The sequence below is a fragment of the Betta splendens genome, chromosome 11 (genome assembly GCF_900634795.4).
Source record: "Betta splendens chromosome 11, fBetSpl5.4, whole genome shotgun sequence".
Lineage (NCBI taxonomy): Eukaryota > Metazoa > Chordata > Actinopteri > Anabantiformes > Osphronemidae > Betta > Betta splendens.
In genome coordinates, this window is record NC_040891.2 from 1805405 (window position 1) to 1822535 (window position 17131).

Below are 17131 nucleotides of genomic sequence, written 5' to 3' on the forward strand. Positions count from 1 at the left end.
AGTCCGAGTGGACCATGTTCTCCGTCTCCATCGTCAACGCGGCCGTTCGTAGCTGTGGACGCAGGGTCTCCGGTGCCTGTCGTGGTGGTAATCCCCGAACCCGGTGCTGGACGCCGGAGGTAAGGGACGCCATCAAGCTGAAGAAGGAGTCCTATCAGGTATGGTTGACCTGTGGGACTCCTGAGGCAGCTGATGGGTACCGGCAGGCCAAGCGTGCTGCAGCCCGTGCCGTTGCGAAGGCAAAAACTCGGGCCTGGGAGGAGTTCGGGGAGGCCATGGAGGAGGACTATCGCTCGGCCTCAAAGAGATTCTGGCAAACTGTTAGGCGCCTCAGGAGGGGGAAGCAGTTCTTTACCAACTCTGTTTTCAGTGGAGGTGGGGAGCAGTTGACCTCAACTGGGGATGTTATTGGACGGTGGAAGGAGTACTTTGAGGATCTCCTCAACCCCTTCGACATGCCTTCTGCTGAGGAAGCAGAGGCAGGGGACTCAGAGGCGGACTCGCCCATCACCCAGGCTGAGGTCACTGAGGTAGTTAGTAAGCTCCTCGGTGGCAGAGCAGCGGGGGTGGATGAGATCCGTCCTGAGTACCTCAAGTCTCTGGATGTTGTGGGGCTGTCTTGGGTGACACGCCTCTGCAACATCGCGTGGACGAGGGGGACAGTTCCTCTGGACTGGACAACCGGGGTGGTTGTCCCTCTTCACAAGAAGGGGGACAGGAGAGTGTGTTCCAACTATAGGGGGATCACACTTCTTAGCCTCCCTGGGAAAGTCTATGCAAGGGTACTGGAGAGGAGAATTCGTCTGATAGTCGAACCTCGGATACAGGAACAATGCGGTTTTCGGCCTGGTCGTGGAACGCTGGACCAGCTTTATACCCTCAGCAGGGTGCTTGAGGGTTTGTGGGAGTTTACCCAACCAGTCTACATGTGCTTTGTGGATCTGGAGAAGGCATTCAAACGCGTCCCTCGTGACATCCTGTGGGGGGTGCTCCGGGAGTATGGAGTCCAGGGCCCTTTGCTAAGGGCTGTTCGGTCTCTGTACAACCGGAGCAGGAGCTTGGTTCGCATTGCCAGCAATAAGTCAGACCTGTTCCCGGTGCATGTTGGACTTCGGCAGGGCTGCCCTTTATCACCGGTTCTGTTCATTATTTTTATTGACAAAATTTCTAGGCGCAGCCAGGGGCCGGAGGGGGTCTGGTTTGGGGACCAAAGGATAGCATCTCTGCTTTTTGCAGATGATGTTGTCCTGTTGGCTTCATCAGGCCAGGACCTCCAGCGTGCGCTAGTGCGGTTTGCAGCTGAGTGTGAAGCGGCTGGGATGAGAATCAGTTCCTCCAAATCGGAGGCCATGGTTCTCGACCGGAAAAAGGTGGTTTGCTCTCTCCAGGTTGGAGGAGAGTTCCTGCCCCAAGTGGAGGAGTTTAAGTATCTTGGGGTCTTGTTCACGAGTGAGGGAAGGAAGGAGCGTGAGTTTGACAGACGGACTGGTCGGCGGCTGCAGTAATGCGGTCGGTGTATCGGTCCGTCGTGGTGAAGAGGGAGCTGAGCCAAAAGGCAAAGCTCTCAATTTACTGGTCAATCTACGTTCCTACCCTCACCTATGGTCATGAGCTTTGGGTCATGACCGAAAGGGCAAGGTCACGGATACAAGCGGCTGAAATCAGCTTCCTCCGCAGGTTGGCTGGGCGCTCCCTTAGAGATAAGGTGAAGAGCTCTGTCACCCGGGAGGAGCTTGGAATAGAGTCGCTGCTCCTCCACATCGAGAGGAGCCAGTTGAGGTGGCTCGGGCATCTGGTTCGGATGCCTCCTGGACACCTCCTTGGGGAGGTGATCCGGGCATGTCCCACCGGTAGGAGGCCCCGGGGAAGACCCAGGACTCGCTGGAGAGACTACATCTCTCGGCTGGCCTGGGAACGTCTTGGGGTCTCACCGGAAGAGCTGGAGGAAGTGTCCGGGGAGAGGGAAGTCTGGAACTCTCTGCTCAGACTGCTGCCCCCGCGACCCGGCCCCGGATAAGTGGATGAAAATGGATGGATGGATGGATAGCCCTATGTGCCATTATATACTGGGTTTTTGGAGGGTTCATCTTTGCTAAGTTTTATGAGATCAAAACAAAAAGAAAAATGTGACCATTGTAACTAAAAAAATCACAAGACTACTCAGAAAATAAATTAAATTGACCACAGGTTTTACTTATATTAGCTCACTGATTTTCAGACACAGAATTAGTATTCGCCTCAACACTATCTGACGGCATTGCAGAGCAAGGGCAGGAGAAGAAATGATGAAAATGCTGATAGTGATGATGACAGTGATGACTACGGTGATATCCACAGTGTGTTTTGATGCCACCTGATAAAACAACTACATCTTTTCAGCACAATGTAGGGTAGTTTGTCATCTAGCAATGACAGTTGTAATCATCCATTTTGCTTGCCTACCCCATCAGTCTTCCTCTTACCATATATCAGGATGAATCTAGGCTCATTTATTTTAATCATCTCTCGTTGCTAAACTGGCAAAGTCAAAAGAGGACAATGGAAATAAGGCTTGTTTTGTACATGTACATTAATAGTGCTGCATGCTTTAAGAAAGTGAAACAAGCAAATCCATGTAGTTTTACCAGCTAAGAAAGGCTAACTCCCATTTACAGTTAAAGGCTTGCAGTGTAACTGTAATTAGTTAAAAAAAAGTAACATTTTGTTCGATCGACATAGTAAAAAGACATATATGCTAAATATTTTATTTTGGCTTGTTTTCTATGTATAATGTGAGGCATATGTTTGCCACTATGTTGCATCACCTCTATTTTTTACACTGTCACACTGTTGCAATACATGCAGAATATGGTTTAAACAATGCAATGTTCTGGAGCTTTGTTTGTCAAAAATACAAATAGTTCATCCTTTTTAGTTCCCATTTATGCATTCCAGTTACACTGAGTGGTATTCTAGTAAACAATGCAACTCTGCCACGTTTTAAGTGCATTAACCTGAAAGAATCTAACTAAGTAACTGACTGGCTGACTAACTGTGTAAGAAGGTGTTACATCCATAAATCAACAACACTGGTGTATGGATATACAATCACTATTTCAATTTGGGATGGAGAATAAAATTTACAAAATAAATGGATTAATTTTTCTTAACAAATCTCAAAAAACCTCTGTTTTATTCAAGTATGGCATTTTGTAAGCCATACACAGAAATCTTTTTGAAGTAATCCTAAATTCATGTAGTGATTTTAGTCTTGGAATAAATTTCACAAGACTTATCGTCCTCCCACTGAAATAATTTATTTAGAATTACCTTTAATTGTGCATTTATTGGAAACTCAGCTCACCCTGTTTAAGAATATTACATAATGGGATATAATATAGGGATTATTTAAGTACTATATTCTGAAGTATATTTAAACCCTAATTTAATCCATATTTTACCAGAGATTTTTTTTAATTTAATTTCAACCAAAGCGTTTATTCACCCATACCTGTCTCCATGACAACAACACCATGTCGCCAGTACGTCACTAGTGTTTTTTTTTATTGTCAACGTGACATGCTGCTAAAAGGAGTCTTGCATTGGAAGCTGCAGTAAAACGAACAAGAGTGAGTGTTGCTTTACTATTTGCCGTGTACCATGTTAGCACGAATATGTTACGTTATATTTTCTAACACACCGACTACACAATATTGATGGTGTCGAAGTGATGCTGTTTAGCAGCTAACCGGCTAAGCTAGCCCAGTTATGCTTTGTTACTAGCGTTAGCACTTTGATGCTAATAATAATGCTACTAATTTAAATAAGGTGCAGTTTGCTTATACGTTTTTTACAGTTCATTTAAGTCTAATAAGGTTCATACCCCCTGTGTTTACATGCTTGTAATAAGCCTGTGTAGCGGTCATTTAAAGCGAATGAGTACAGCCAATGCTATCTACTATGATATAGCTAGTTCGCTAGGTGGTCGCATTGCAAAGTGGCGATTCAGCTGCAAAAAATGTGTCAAAGAAGATCTGTGGTGAGCGTGGTGAGCGATAGATGATTATTCGACGTTATACCCAAAGTTGTTAGCCTAAAGAATGTTTGTTGGTTTGTATCTTTACACTGCTGCTAACTTACTTTGCTAGTAGCATGATAATCTGCGGGTTACGCATAAGACTCGGTGATGTGCTTGGCTAAGTAATATTAAACGTAGCGTCAGAGACTATTACTACGAAGCATGTTTTTAAAATTTGAATTTAGTAAACAGATTGTTCCCACTCAGTAACAATATTTTTTTAGCAAAGGGCTAACCTTTTAGAGTTCACGATTTTTGGCGTCTCACTGCTGTTTTCTAACGTAACACGTAGATGACGCTCCTCTGACACACAGGGTAGACACATACTTTGCGACATTGTGTTGACGATCACAGTTGTTTGTTGTTTTATTTTATTTTTTTATGTTATCCGCTAAACATCATGTGCCACATACTAATTATAATTGTTGGGATGATCTTGAGAATGAAAACACACAATAAAACAGGAAGTGGGTAAAATCGTTAATGTGTCATGGTGGTGTACATTACTGATGTGACAGAGAGGATACCAATGCTAGTGGGGCTAGTCACATGTTGCCCGAGAGTTCACCAGATCAGTCACCATATTATAACTATTTTCTACAGAGGTAAATCGATTTTTGTTCCTTTAGACATATGAGTCTAATTGTATTAATTAAACCATCTCACCACTCAACCCTTTATATGTAATGTGAATATTTAACGATAACAAACAACTAGCTTATGCATCACAGCCTCAATGAGTAGATTAAAATGATTGAAAACACAGGACTATACAACTTGGGGAAAAAACTGTACATCATGGAACGTAAGAATTGATACAGATGCTAGGTTCAACTGTGAGAAAAGTCCAGCTCGAATTGCTCCTGGTTTTGAGAACAGTCTAAAGTAAAGTTAACTGTACATAGTCTGGTGACTTAAATTTTAATTTTATGTACCTGTGAGGATGCTCTGACAGTGAGTTATTAGTTTTTTAAAAATATTATTATATTAGTTACTGAGTGCTAAATGTATGTGCCATAGGTCAGTCAAATAGTCAGCGCATTTTGACAGAGATTATCCTATTTGAATAAAAAATTACAATTTTAAATAGACTGACTTGTTTAGCACTCATAAGAGAATCAGCAAAGCGGAGTCCAGGCATTCTCTTTGTATTAGTTTTTGATGAGCGCACATTTAATTTGCTTGAGAGTTTTGCCTACAATATACAATATAAAGGCATTATGTTATACTAGAGATTGTGACAATGTCCTTCAATTGCCGTCAAGAAATAAATGGTGTGTAAATGGCCTATGTGCATTTTGAAATAAATTGTATAAATAAATAGAGTTATAGAACATGTCGGGGATACAATACAATAAATCAATAGTAAATCCTTAAATAAACACAGCCTGGAAAAAAAACTCTCTCTCAAGTCACACAGTGACTCCAGTACATGGACAGTAAAACTAAGTCAAGACAAATAAATAAACAATTAAACAATGTAAGTCCATCTGTTGTATAAGCTTTGAAGCCCAAGATTAACTGTAGGACCACCAAATACTTTTGACATGCTTCTGGTGGAATACACAGAGAACGTTTTATTTTAAAAATGAAATGTTAAAATGTTAAAAATGTTTTACCCTGTCGCGAGGAATTACTGAAACTTTATTTTCAAATGTTTTGTCTTTTTGGTATTATTTTATAGTGGACCGCAATGTGAAGCGCCGGCAGGTGAGGCCACTTGCTGCATCTCTACTAGAGGCCTTGGATTATGACAGTTCAGATGACAGTGACTTTGAAGTGGGGGATGCCTCAGGTATGCATGATGTAGGACCAATATAAGAAAAATAAGTACAATTAAATAACATGTTTATGTTTTGCCTTAGAAGATGATGTGATTAATCACAGAGAAAAAAAAATTAATTACACTTAATTATTCGTAAAAGATTTTCACTGGGGGTTGACCAGCACATTATCATTCATTCCTCCGCCAATACACCCTGGCAAATTATTTGCCATGGACTCATGATTTCCTATGTATCTGCCCCAGCAACAGTCAGGCTGAGAGGGGGCAGAGCCAGGCTAAGAGAGGGTGGAGACAGCCTGCATGACTGCAACTGCCCTGCTCGCCATTGTTTTTCCTTACATACATCTACAGCACAAATATTCAATGGCTGGAGGACCTGCTCTGAATTATTTTTGATAAGAGTTCTATCGAATATTAGTACAGTCTGATATTCGTGGTTACTTTTATAGGCCAGAGTGCAGCACAGACAAGTTACAGAGGAGGAGTAGGAAGGAGTACGAAGCTGCCCGCAGCAACGAGCTGGCTTCCGGCAGAGATGCATCATGTCTCAGCGCTGAAAGAAGCACAACTGAATATGATAGACAAACGTCCAGACCCTACAATGCTTTACATTTTTAACAAAAGGTTATATTTGAATAGTGTGTTTAAATAAAGAGATTGTTTCTTTTTATTTTGAATCAAAGCAGACAGTTGTTAGAAAGCCATAGATTCTTTATTTAGCCAAAAACGCTTTCTTTTCTTGATCTGCTGTTAGTGACTGACAAAACAAGACGGTTGTCCCTTCCAAGAGTCTCTGTGACGATACGCTACCGGCCAATTACCTACAAAAGGATGAAATTAATTATTTTATTAGTATTAGAGTTGCTGCCTTCCAAGCTAATGACCAGGCTTACGTTGGCAACATAAGCTTAACAGTCCAAAACACGACAAACAGCAGCTCATAACTGTGCTCAAAATGCACAGCACAAACTAAAACAATAAACAGTCAAATATATTACTTACTTGCTCATTCAACTGTTCTGTCCTGTTTTTTTCTGGTTTTACTTTGGCATCCTGAGCAGTACAAAACTAATGATCCATTAAATATAAGCAGTAGAATCCACAACTTCAGCCAAGAGAAATCGGCAGCGGTGAAGCAGATATTACCTACAAGCTAATATACAAGCTAACATTAGCAACGCAAACTAATGCTACCCGACAGTCCAAAACACGACAAGCAGCAGCTTGTAACTTTACTCAAACTTCACAGCTCAAGCTAAAACAATAAACAATTTAATATATTACCTACTCAGTGCTCGTTTGACCGTTCTGTCACAGCTGTTTTTTCTGGTTTCCTCTTGGCATCCTGAAGTCTAGTTTCCAGCTCTTATGTAACCCAAAACTGATCCCAGCAAATACACACAGTCAACAGTAGAATCCGCAACTTCATCCAAGAGAAATCGGCAGCGGTAGTTTCATTGCAGCACTGGGATATTCAGGTGTGCTTCTATTGGCGCGCAAGACACGATGCGTCTGGCTCTCTGCTGCTCTGCTCACTTTTGCAGGATGCCAGCGTTTGGCTCTGCCGGACGCCATCTCTCGGGTCACAGGCAACCTCATACTCCTCCATGCGGCATAACTGGTCTGCGCTGTACTCTGGCTCATGCAAGCCACATACTGTGATGTAGAGTTTGCTGTCTTCTAACTAATCTACAGCGGGACATTTGGCCATTGAATATTAGTACTGTATGCATGTGCGGGGAAATAGCGGACAGAGCAGTTGTACTCCAGCAGGCTGGCTCTGCCCCCTGTCAGCCTGACCATTGCTGTGGCAGGTACAGAGATAACCAGGAAGCACTCATAGTTTTTGAGCCCACGGCAAACCATCTGCCAGGGTGTCTTACCGGAGAAATAAATGTTAACTTCACTGCATAGAAATTATAGAGCAATTTGAGTGTCCCTTCTTTCTTAAATATTACCTGAAATCGTTTCAGTGAAACCATATTGAAAATCGTTTTCCATTAACTGATTAAGCTTGCTTGTTTGAAAATTGTAATTAGGTCAAACCAAGTTCCATGAAGGAAGTATATTAATTATTTTGCTAAATTAATTTCCATTTATTTTGCCTTTGACTCTACAGTACCAACAAAGCAAGTCTTTCTTCACTTTTTTTGTGTCTCTGCAGATGGCACAGGCAATGGCAGCGATGAAGAAGGATCTAAAGTGAGTGCTGTTGGTTCAGAAAGTGGGTCAGACAAGGCTGGTTCTGCAGACAATGGTATAGATGAGGAGGAGGCTAAAGATGTGGTTGTTGAGGACATCTTAATAGAAGATGAAGAGAAGTGTAAACAGCAGCCTTCCTCGGACAGCGCTACCAAAGACACCTCTGCCATGTCCCTATCCAGAGGACGACGCAAAAGTAAGAAGTTGTCAGAGACTAATACTACTACAGCTGCTGATCCCGGGTCTGCTTTGACAACTGGCTCTGGCAGTGTGAACATAGAAGAGTCTCAGGCTGAACCCAAGAAGTGGAATTTTCGCCGTAACCGCCCACTTCTGGACTTTACCACGATGGAGGAGCTAAACGAGATGGACGACTATGACAGTGAAGATGACAATGACTGGAGACCCACAGCTGGGAAAAAGAAAGGCAAAGCAACCACTCATAAAGGTGCCAATGAGGAAAAGGATGATGGCAGCGCTACTGATGATCATGATGATGATGATAATGATGATGATGATGAAGACGAAGATGGTGATGATGATGATGAGGATGATGATAATGATGATGACAAGGAAGATTGTGACGACAACAATAACAGCAGCAGTGACAGTGATAAAGAGGTGACAAAGCCCAAAAAAAAGGTCAAGAGTGCTAGCACTTTTGATGAAGAACTTACTAATGACAGTATTTCCCAGGGAAAAAGCAATGAGGTAAGAACTGCTGTCACTGTACACACACGTGTACACAATTTAAACTGTTTACTGAAAAGTAAAATTATCACATCACAAAAGAAAAAGAAAAAAATTATGTAACAAAAAGGAACAATTGTCACTTGACTCTACAGATATGTTCACCACTTAAAGTGCAATTTTGGAAACAAATCGATTTTTTTTTATTTTTTAGTCCCAAGATCTAGCATGCTGCATTTTGAAGGAAACTGAATGTTTACATCTGATGCGATACAGTGACACAAAAATCTAGATCACATTTGGGTTTAAATCGTTAAAAAGATTTGTAGCACTAAAGTTTATGCTTGTTTAAATTTATTTAGCAAATTATGTTGAATACATGTGAATATCCCTTGGTAACTCTGAGTTGACTTATTACTTGCCAGGATGTAAAGCCTCTTCAAGCTAAGCGATTTAAATATAGCTGTCTTTTATGCCTTTATGTTTGTATATACAAACACAAGCTTTTGTCCCTTCATTCTTAAATAAACTACCTTGTCATTTTGGTCAACCCCCATTGAAAATTGGTGTTTTCCTTCAAGGTCGACAGACAAGGAAACTACAATACTACAGCAAAACCACAATTAATCAAAATGAACCTGAGAAATGTACAGCTAAATGTACAGTGTAAGCTCTTCATCCTAGAAAGTTTTAGTCTTCGTGTGGGATATGAGTAAACTAATCTGTGTTCAGCCTTTTGAGTTTGATCAGATTACTTGCAAATTGGCTTCTACATCGTGACGCTCTACCAAGTAACACCTCGACTATGCAGTCTAATGAGAACTGTAGCATGGGGTTCTGATCAATGGGATGGGGTGTTCAATGAGGCGTTATCAAGGCTGTGTTTCCTAATTCTCAAGGATGCCTTGCTGGACCGGTCCCAGCCCTGGAGTACTCAGCACATCCTCATCTGCTGTGTCTGTCTGGGAGACAACAGCGAAGATGCAGACGAGATCATTCAGTGTGACAACTGTGGGGTGACTGTGCATGAAGGTATGCTTCAGAGGTTTTCAGTATATTCGTATATGAATATATGTAGAGCTTCAACCGGTTCGTGCAGGGTCAATATGTCTTTTGTAGTACAATGGGGCAGGCACTACTGTACAAAGCAAATGCTGTTCATGGAAATGTACATTCCACACAGCACTGGTTCATGGTGGCTGTGTTTTTACTTGTATGTTCAACTGGGCCTATTTTGGTTTTGTGTTTTGGCAAGATTCAAGTCCTGGGATTTCCCCACATAATTGTTTGTTAATTCAGTTTTAGCTTGTCCCTCAACCTTTTCTGGAAAAAAAAAAAAAATTTATTCATATGAAGCCTGCCGGATCGCCATATAATTCTATTCCACCTTCTTTTTTTGAAGAAGTCTTCAACTGACAACTTAATAAATGGTGTTAACTATACCTGTGAGTTTCAAGCATGCAGTGCTGACACCTCTGAAGCCTGGTTTAGGCTCATCTGTGATTTCAAATTTTAGGTCAGTCTCTAAAACCTTAGCGAGGAAAGGGAGTTTAGAGAATTTTTTTCTCTCAGTTGAGTTCATTCTGAAATGGGGCACAGTATTTATTTAAATAAAAAAAAATTATTTTAAATTTAGTAATTTATTTAAAACCATTACTTTACTTTATTTAAAACCAGTGCACAGTATTTAATCTGCACTGTTGAGGGTGTGTTCTTTTAACCACTGACTCTGGTTACTGTGTTGTTTTGGTACTGTTGAACCTAACACCTATCTTGGATACAGTGGGCCATCAGTTACTCTTGTCTTGCTTGGAGAACTGGTGGGAATTCAGGATGGTGCTTTGGATTGGCTTGGGTTTCACTTTGGACCCCATGGGGACCCAATTGGGTGCCTAGGGGGTGCCAGATTAGGTCCCTTTTGGGGTTGAAGGGCTCGCCATGCACTCACTGTGAATGACTATAAACATATTTCATATCAAATTAAACAGCAGAGTCTTGGCTACAAGGCTTTATAAATGTATTTTACATGCTTCAAACACAGCTTGTAATATTCAAAAATGTAAACAATAATTATATTCTAGAGCTAGAGCACCACCTTGGCTAGTATATGTGATGCATTTATGGCTCTACCGCTACAAAATGATTAAAATAAACTACAGTCCTAGCACTTCAAAGCAACAACCTATTTAAGTGCAGTATGGTCAGCACGCAACGGGTGCAAATTAATACAAAACAAACTGGATTTTCGTTTCTGAGCGACAAACAGAATTCAAGTGGGGTTTTTTTTGACACAAGGCACGGAGTTGGATTTGAAGCTGATTGTCTGATGTCTTTATACAGTTCCCAGGCCAGCTGAGAGACATAGTCTCTCCTCCAGCCAACGGAAAAATGAGTAAACGACTTGTTCTCTCGGGTTCCCAGCTTTTACTCTGGTGGGGAAATCAAACTGTTAGAACGTACACGGCCTATAATTTGCATAAATGACCAATCAATGACTCTGAATAAAACATAGGGGAGAGCTCTACATATATACACATGCTTATTATGCATGGTAAATGTTAACGGTTATACTGGATGAAAACAAAAATAACTCCTGCTCTGCAGCATAAACCACTTTGACCACTTTTAAGGTGTGTGTGAGAACAGTTAAACCAGTAAGATATAGCCAATGTCCTTTAAACGGAAGCTCCAACATTTTACTTTACCGGAATGACATTAATCACAATATCTGCAGAAAAACAAACTTTTATTACACAGACAGCACAGTGGATTTGGAACTTGCTCTGCGTCGTAAACATGGCGTCTGATGTTGGTTCAGTCGCTAAAGCAGACTTCACATCCCTTTCCCCTACTCCGTATTGGCACAGATACATGTTAACATATTGTCACCACTCTGTCAGCAGGTGTGTAATACTTTAGCTCTGAGACATTTTATATTTTATTAAAGAACAGAAGATCGTAGCAATTAACAGCATACTTTTTTAATCCTTGTTTTCTCCTACCTTAAATGGAATACAAGCAACGATCAAATGTTGCTAAATGACTGTTTAGATTGTGTACAGATGATCGACAGGGACAGCTTACTTGGTTTTCCCTGCTTCAAATACTTGCTGTAACTGAGAGCAACCAGAGCAGCATCACCAGTCAGCCTAGAAACGCATGCATCTTTAACTTTAGGACACTTTAAGCATGTGAACCGGGGAGGAGACAGCGGCAGCAACTAAACAGCAACTGAACAGCAACTGAACAGAGTTGATCTGTTCCGCGCTGACAGGCGCATTTATTTGATTTGATAATTCACTTACCTTGGCTGACAGCTCAGTTGAAATACACACTGACATAAATTATACCGGAAAGCTCAGAAAAATAAATAAGTTTTAGGACCAGATTTCAAAGCGTCCACAGTCTATGGAATTTTCAAGTGCCCCACAGCCTAGGTGCAGCTGAACAAATTGTCCGAGCTTTGTCTCCGGGTATATAAATATTAACCGTCTTCATTATTCTTGCAGAGTAAACTTATATAGAACAAACAACTTGCTGCATTAATGAGTTGTAGAAATGCAGCTGATCATGCTGCCCAATCTCCCATGGAGCTTTGTGTTTGACCCAGAGCTGAAGTATTTCTCACCTGCTGAGTGAGTAGGAACAACACATTAGCATTTCTAGTCACCTCTACAGAGTAGGGGGAAAGGATGTGAAGCTTGCCAATATATTGTATCGGATATTAAATCGGTGGGTGTGTGCATATTCTTAAGTGAATGTATTCTATTTAAAAACACGAAAAAGCTGAGGAGAATGAAAACAAGAATGTTTTGCTGCTGTGACGCAGGTCTGTCTTAAACTATACTGAGCGATTACAATTTTGCAGTGAACAGAAATTAACTAAGATATCAACTATGTTGTTCAGAAAAAATTAAGTTGCATAGTCAGCGTAATGATGTGGGATAAAACACATGCTAACTCAGCCAAGACAATAGTCGCTCAGCTTAACCACCAAGCTAACTGAGAATGAGAGTACGCTGTAAAATCATTTAAATTAATCAACTCAATTTGAATGTAATGATATTTCTTTGATAGCGAGTTGTTGTGCCTTATACTCCCCACGTTTAAGCACACAACAGACACTTCATAGTAAAATAGGTTTGGTGTAATATATGTATGTTACAGGTAGAAATGAAAAGTCAGACATCAGTTACGCTGTAGTGCCTTGGAGGCTTCCAAACAAAGTTGCGCCACCTGGTGGGTAAAAGGACACTGGCATCTTAAATTTTTTTCAGACCGCTGCAGGATTAAAAATCCTTAGTCGGTATTGTGGCAATGCAACCATATTGCAGTGAAAACGGTAGTCACTTTGAGCTGCCTCCACTGTAATGTGATGCAGCTGCTTCAAAATGTCCATTTTTATCAAAGTGACTTATTCAAGGTTAAGGTCAAATAAAGAAGGATTTTGAGTGCAAGATAAGAGATAGGAATAGAAAGTTTCAGTGTGTGTAACTCCACAGTGTGTGTAACTCTCACTAAGAGTCTTGCAACTCATTCTCTTTATTCTTCCGCTCCGTACACCATCTCACACAAGAAAAGAGATACTGACATGAATGCTAGGTGTACAAGACACCCGTGAAAGATCAAAGTTAGAATTGCATTGTTCTTGTTGGCCTCCGTTTTGATTATCAAACTTTTCTTTAATACAGGCAGGCATGAGACATCTATCATTTTGCTTCTGACTGTAAATACTATTTATTCTTTATTTGCACTATCCTTATTTTAGTCAAATACAGCAGAGATGTGTACTCATGTATTTTAGTCAGTAAATTACATCTTTCAAGCCTTTGTGACTTTTCCACAAAGGCTTGTGGAGCACTGTTAAATTGATAAAACTTATTATAGGACATTTCTGTGTGTACACACAAAGTAAGAGAAAAGTCCATTCAGTGACAGCGTGACATCTTCATGGGATTCTGAAAGTGCTTATCAGCCCCTACTCCCTCCTTTGCCTCTATTGAGCTTTAAAAATGTTGTCCAGAGTTGTTAACTTGCTTTAGTACATGCTAAATCCATCACATACGTGTTAGTGTTAGTACAAATTAGATGCAGCCATGTTAAAATAAAAAAAAAAAAACATCCTGTATCAGAGGAGTCCTTAGCTTTATGTGATTACATGTACAGTGGTAGCGGTTTAAAGTGACTAGCGTTTTACTGCAACACCGTCGCGTCTACACGGTGCAGCGGGTGCGTCGCTGAGTAAAGATTTTTAATCCTGCAGCCGGCTGAAAAAAATCAGGATGCTAGTCTCGTTTTAACCACCAGGTGGCGCAGCGTTGATTAGAAGCCTCCAAAGCACTAGAGCTTAACTGAGGTCCGACTGTTCATTTCTACCTGTAACACACATATATTACACCACACCTATTTAGTGGGAGAGCTGAACAGCTCTCACACTATTGATATCTTCGCTCTTTATCACAGTGAATGCTGCAAAGCATTCACTGTATTGTTTTTCTAAGCTTTATTATTATTAGTGGGAGAGCTGAACAGCTCTCACACTATTGTTATCTTCGGTCTTTATTAGTGGGAGAGCTGAACAGCTCTCACACTATTGTTATCTTCGGTCTTTATTAGTGGGAGAGCTGAACAGCTCTCACACTATTGTTATCTTCGGTCTTTATTAGTGGGAGAGCTGAACAGCTCTCACACTATTGTTATCTTCGGTCTTTATTAGTGGGAGAGCTGAACAGCTCTCACACTATTGAGATCTTCAGTCTTTATTAGTGGGAGAGCTGAACAGCTCTCACACTATTGAGATCTTCGCTCTTTATTATTAGTGGGAGAGCTGAACAGCTCTCACACTATTGATATCTTCGCTCTTTATTAGTGGGAGAGCTGAACAGCTCTCACACTATTGATATCTTCGCTCTTTATTTTTCTTCTTATTTCGCCCCGTTTTTTGGTCGCTTTCATCGTCTCAACGCTTCGTCGTAGAATCGCCGTTCAACTTTCTAAACGTGTGTCGTCTTTAGGGGATGGGGGCTATTACTTTTCACGTTTTCAGCTTTTCAACTTTTAACGTTATTCAACGTTTTTCGTCGTTTTTTTATAATGGACGTCTATGGGAATCATCGTTCAACTTTTTGTCAACTTGCCTCTTTTCGTCAGCTTCTGTCATCGTCATACTTTGGCGTAGAAACGTCATTTCAACGTCAAAAGCGTCTATCGTCTTTCAGCGTTCTCCGTGTAAATCAGCGTCCTCGTATCTTTTATAGTTTTCGACTTGTGAGCGTTTAAATATGGTGTGGTTTTTGTTAAATTTTCAGCTTTTCCATTAGTGTGTGTTGGGTCAGTTAGAGTGCGTGATGTCACAGCTACAGTTCAATTCAATTCAATTCAATTTTATTTATATAGCGCCAAATCACAACAAAGTTATTTCAAGGCACTTTACAAAGTAAGGTTTAAAACCTCACACAACTAAACCCAACAAATCCCACATACAGCAAGCATTTAATTTGACAGCAACAGTGGAGAGGAAAAACTCCCTCTCTAACGAGGAAGAAACCTCCAGCAGAACCAGACTGGATGTGGGCGGCCATCTGCCTCGACCGGTTGGGGTGAGAGGATAGAGAGATAGAAAAGCACAGCAACAGCAACAAGCAACAACAAGCAACAACAGAGCACAGGCAGGATGGTAGGACCAGGGACTGGATGCAGGCAGGATGGTTGGATCCGCAGCTGCCCATCACAGACACCAAACTTTGAGTCCAATGATACCTGTGGGTGAGGACAGAGAGGGAGAAAGAGTGGGGGTGGGGGGGGAGAGAGGAGAGAAGCACAACTACTGGACAGAAAGAGACAAGGTTAGTTAAACATGGGACAATGAAGGGAGGTTATGGGACAGAGGAGGTAGAAGGAAACAGAGGAGCTCAGTGTATAAATTAAGTCCCCCAGCAGTCTATGTCTATTGCAGCTTAACTAAGAGATGGTTCCTGTGACTAACAATAATTGCCAGTGACCTGAACCATCTCTAACTATAAGCTTTATCAAAAAGGAAGGTTTTAAGCCTAATCTTAAAGGTGGAGAGTGTGTCAGCTTCTCGAACCTGAAGAGGGAGCTGGTTCCAGAGGAGAGGAGCTTGGTAGCTAAAAGCTCTGCCCCCTGTTCTACATTTAAACACTCTAGGAACCGCAAGTAGCCCAGCGCTCTGAGAACGAAGTGTTCTGCTGGGAGCATAAGGAACTATAAGGTCTTTAAGATAAGAAGGAGCTTTATCATTGAGTACTTTGTATGTGAGTAGGAGAATTTTAAATTCTATCCTACATTTTACAGGCAGCCAGTGCAGAGAAGCTAATGTAGGAGAAATGTGATCTCTCTTTCTAAGTCCTGTCAGAACTCTGGCTGCAGCATTTTGAATGAGCTGTAGGTTTTTTAAGGAGCTGTTAGGACATCCTATGAGTAAGGAGTTACAGTAGTCCAGCCTAGAGGTAACAAATGCATGGATCAGTTTCTCTGCATCGCTCTGAGAGAGGATGCTTCTGATTTTAACTATATTTCTAAGGTGGAAGTAGGCGGTTCTGGAGATTTGTTTAATGTATGATGTAAAAGAGAGATCCTGGTCAAACATGACACCAAGGTTCCTCACAGTAGAATCTGAAGCTAATGTTATGCCATCCAGGGTGGCTATCTGACTCAATAGTGTCTCTCTCAGATTTTTAGGCCCAACAATAAGAATCTCGGTTTTATCTGAGTTTAGTTGAAGGAAGTTTTGGGACATCCAGGATTTGATGTCTTTTAAACAACCCTGAATTTTGACTAGTTGATCTGTTTCATTTGGTTCCAAGGACATGTATAGCTGAGTATCATCTGCGTAAAAATGAAAATTAATAGAATGCTTTCTAATAATCTCACCTAGAGGAGACATGTATAAGCTAAACAGAATTGGACCCAGCACAGAACCTGTGGAACTCCATAGCTAATCCTTGTGCGTGTGGAGAATTTATCATTAACATGAACAAACTGGAATCTGTTCAACAAATAGGATTTAAACCATCCCAATGCTGTTCCATTAATCCCGATTCTATGTTCTAGTGTCTGTAATAGAATGTGATGATCAATTGTATCAAATGCAGCACTAAGATGTAACAGGACAAGGACAGAAACTAGACCATTGTCCGAAGCTAATAGAAGATCATTAGTGACTCTAACCAGAGCTGTTTCTGTGCTATGATGTTTTCTAAATCCTGACTGAAAATCTTCATACAGGTTATTCCCACTAAGGTGGTCAGATAATTGTTTAGCCACGATTTTTTCTAGAATCTTGGAAATAAAGGGTAAATTTGAAATGGGCCTATAGTTGGCTAGTTGTCCAGGGTCAAGGGTTGGTTTTTTCAATAGAGGTTTGACCACAGCCA

At 41.1% G+C, this 17131-nt stretch overlaps 1 protein-coding gene across 19 annotated transcripts in view; it reads left to right on the forward strand.

Moving 5' to 3' along the window:
* The first annotated feature begins 3465 nt into the window (after positions 1-3465).
* The window catches only part of phf14 (PHD finger protein 14), a 200811-nt gene continuing 187145 nt past the window's right edge, over positions 3466-17131 (forward strand). For all 19 annotated transcript variants that reach the window (XR_008696054.1, XM_055512716.1, XM_055512715.1 and 16 more), the window contains exons 1-4: positions 3466-3608; positions 5742-5852; positions 8008-8756; positions 9635-9767. Coding sequence is in view for 18 of the 19 variants with exons in the window: in XM_055512716.1 (XP_055368691.1) it covers position 3608; positions 5742-5852; positions 8008-8756; positions 9635-9767 (994 nt within the window). In the remaining variant the exon portion in view is untranslated. The remainder of the gene's footprint in view (positions 3609-5741; positions 5853-8007; positions 8757-9634; positions 9768-17131) is intronic.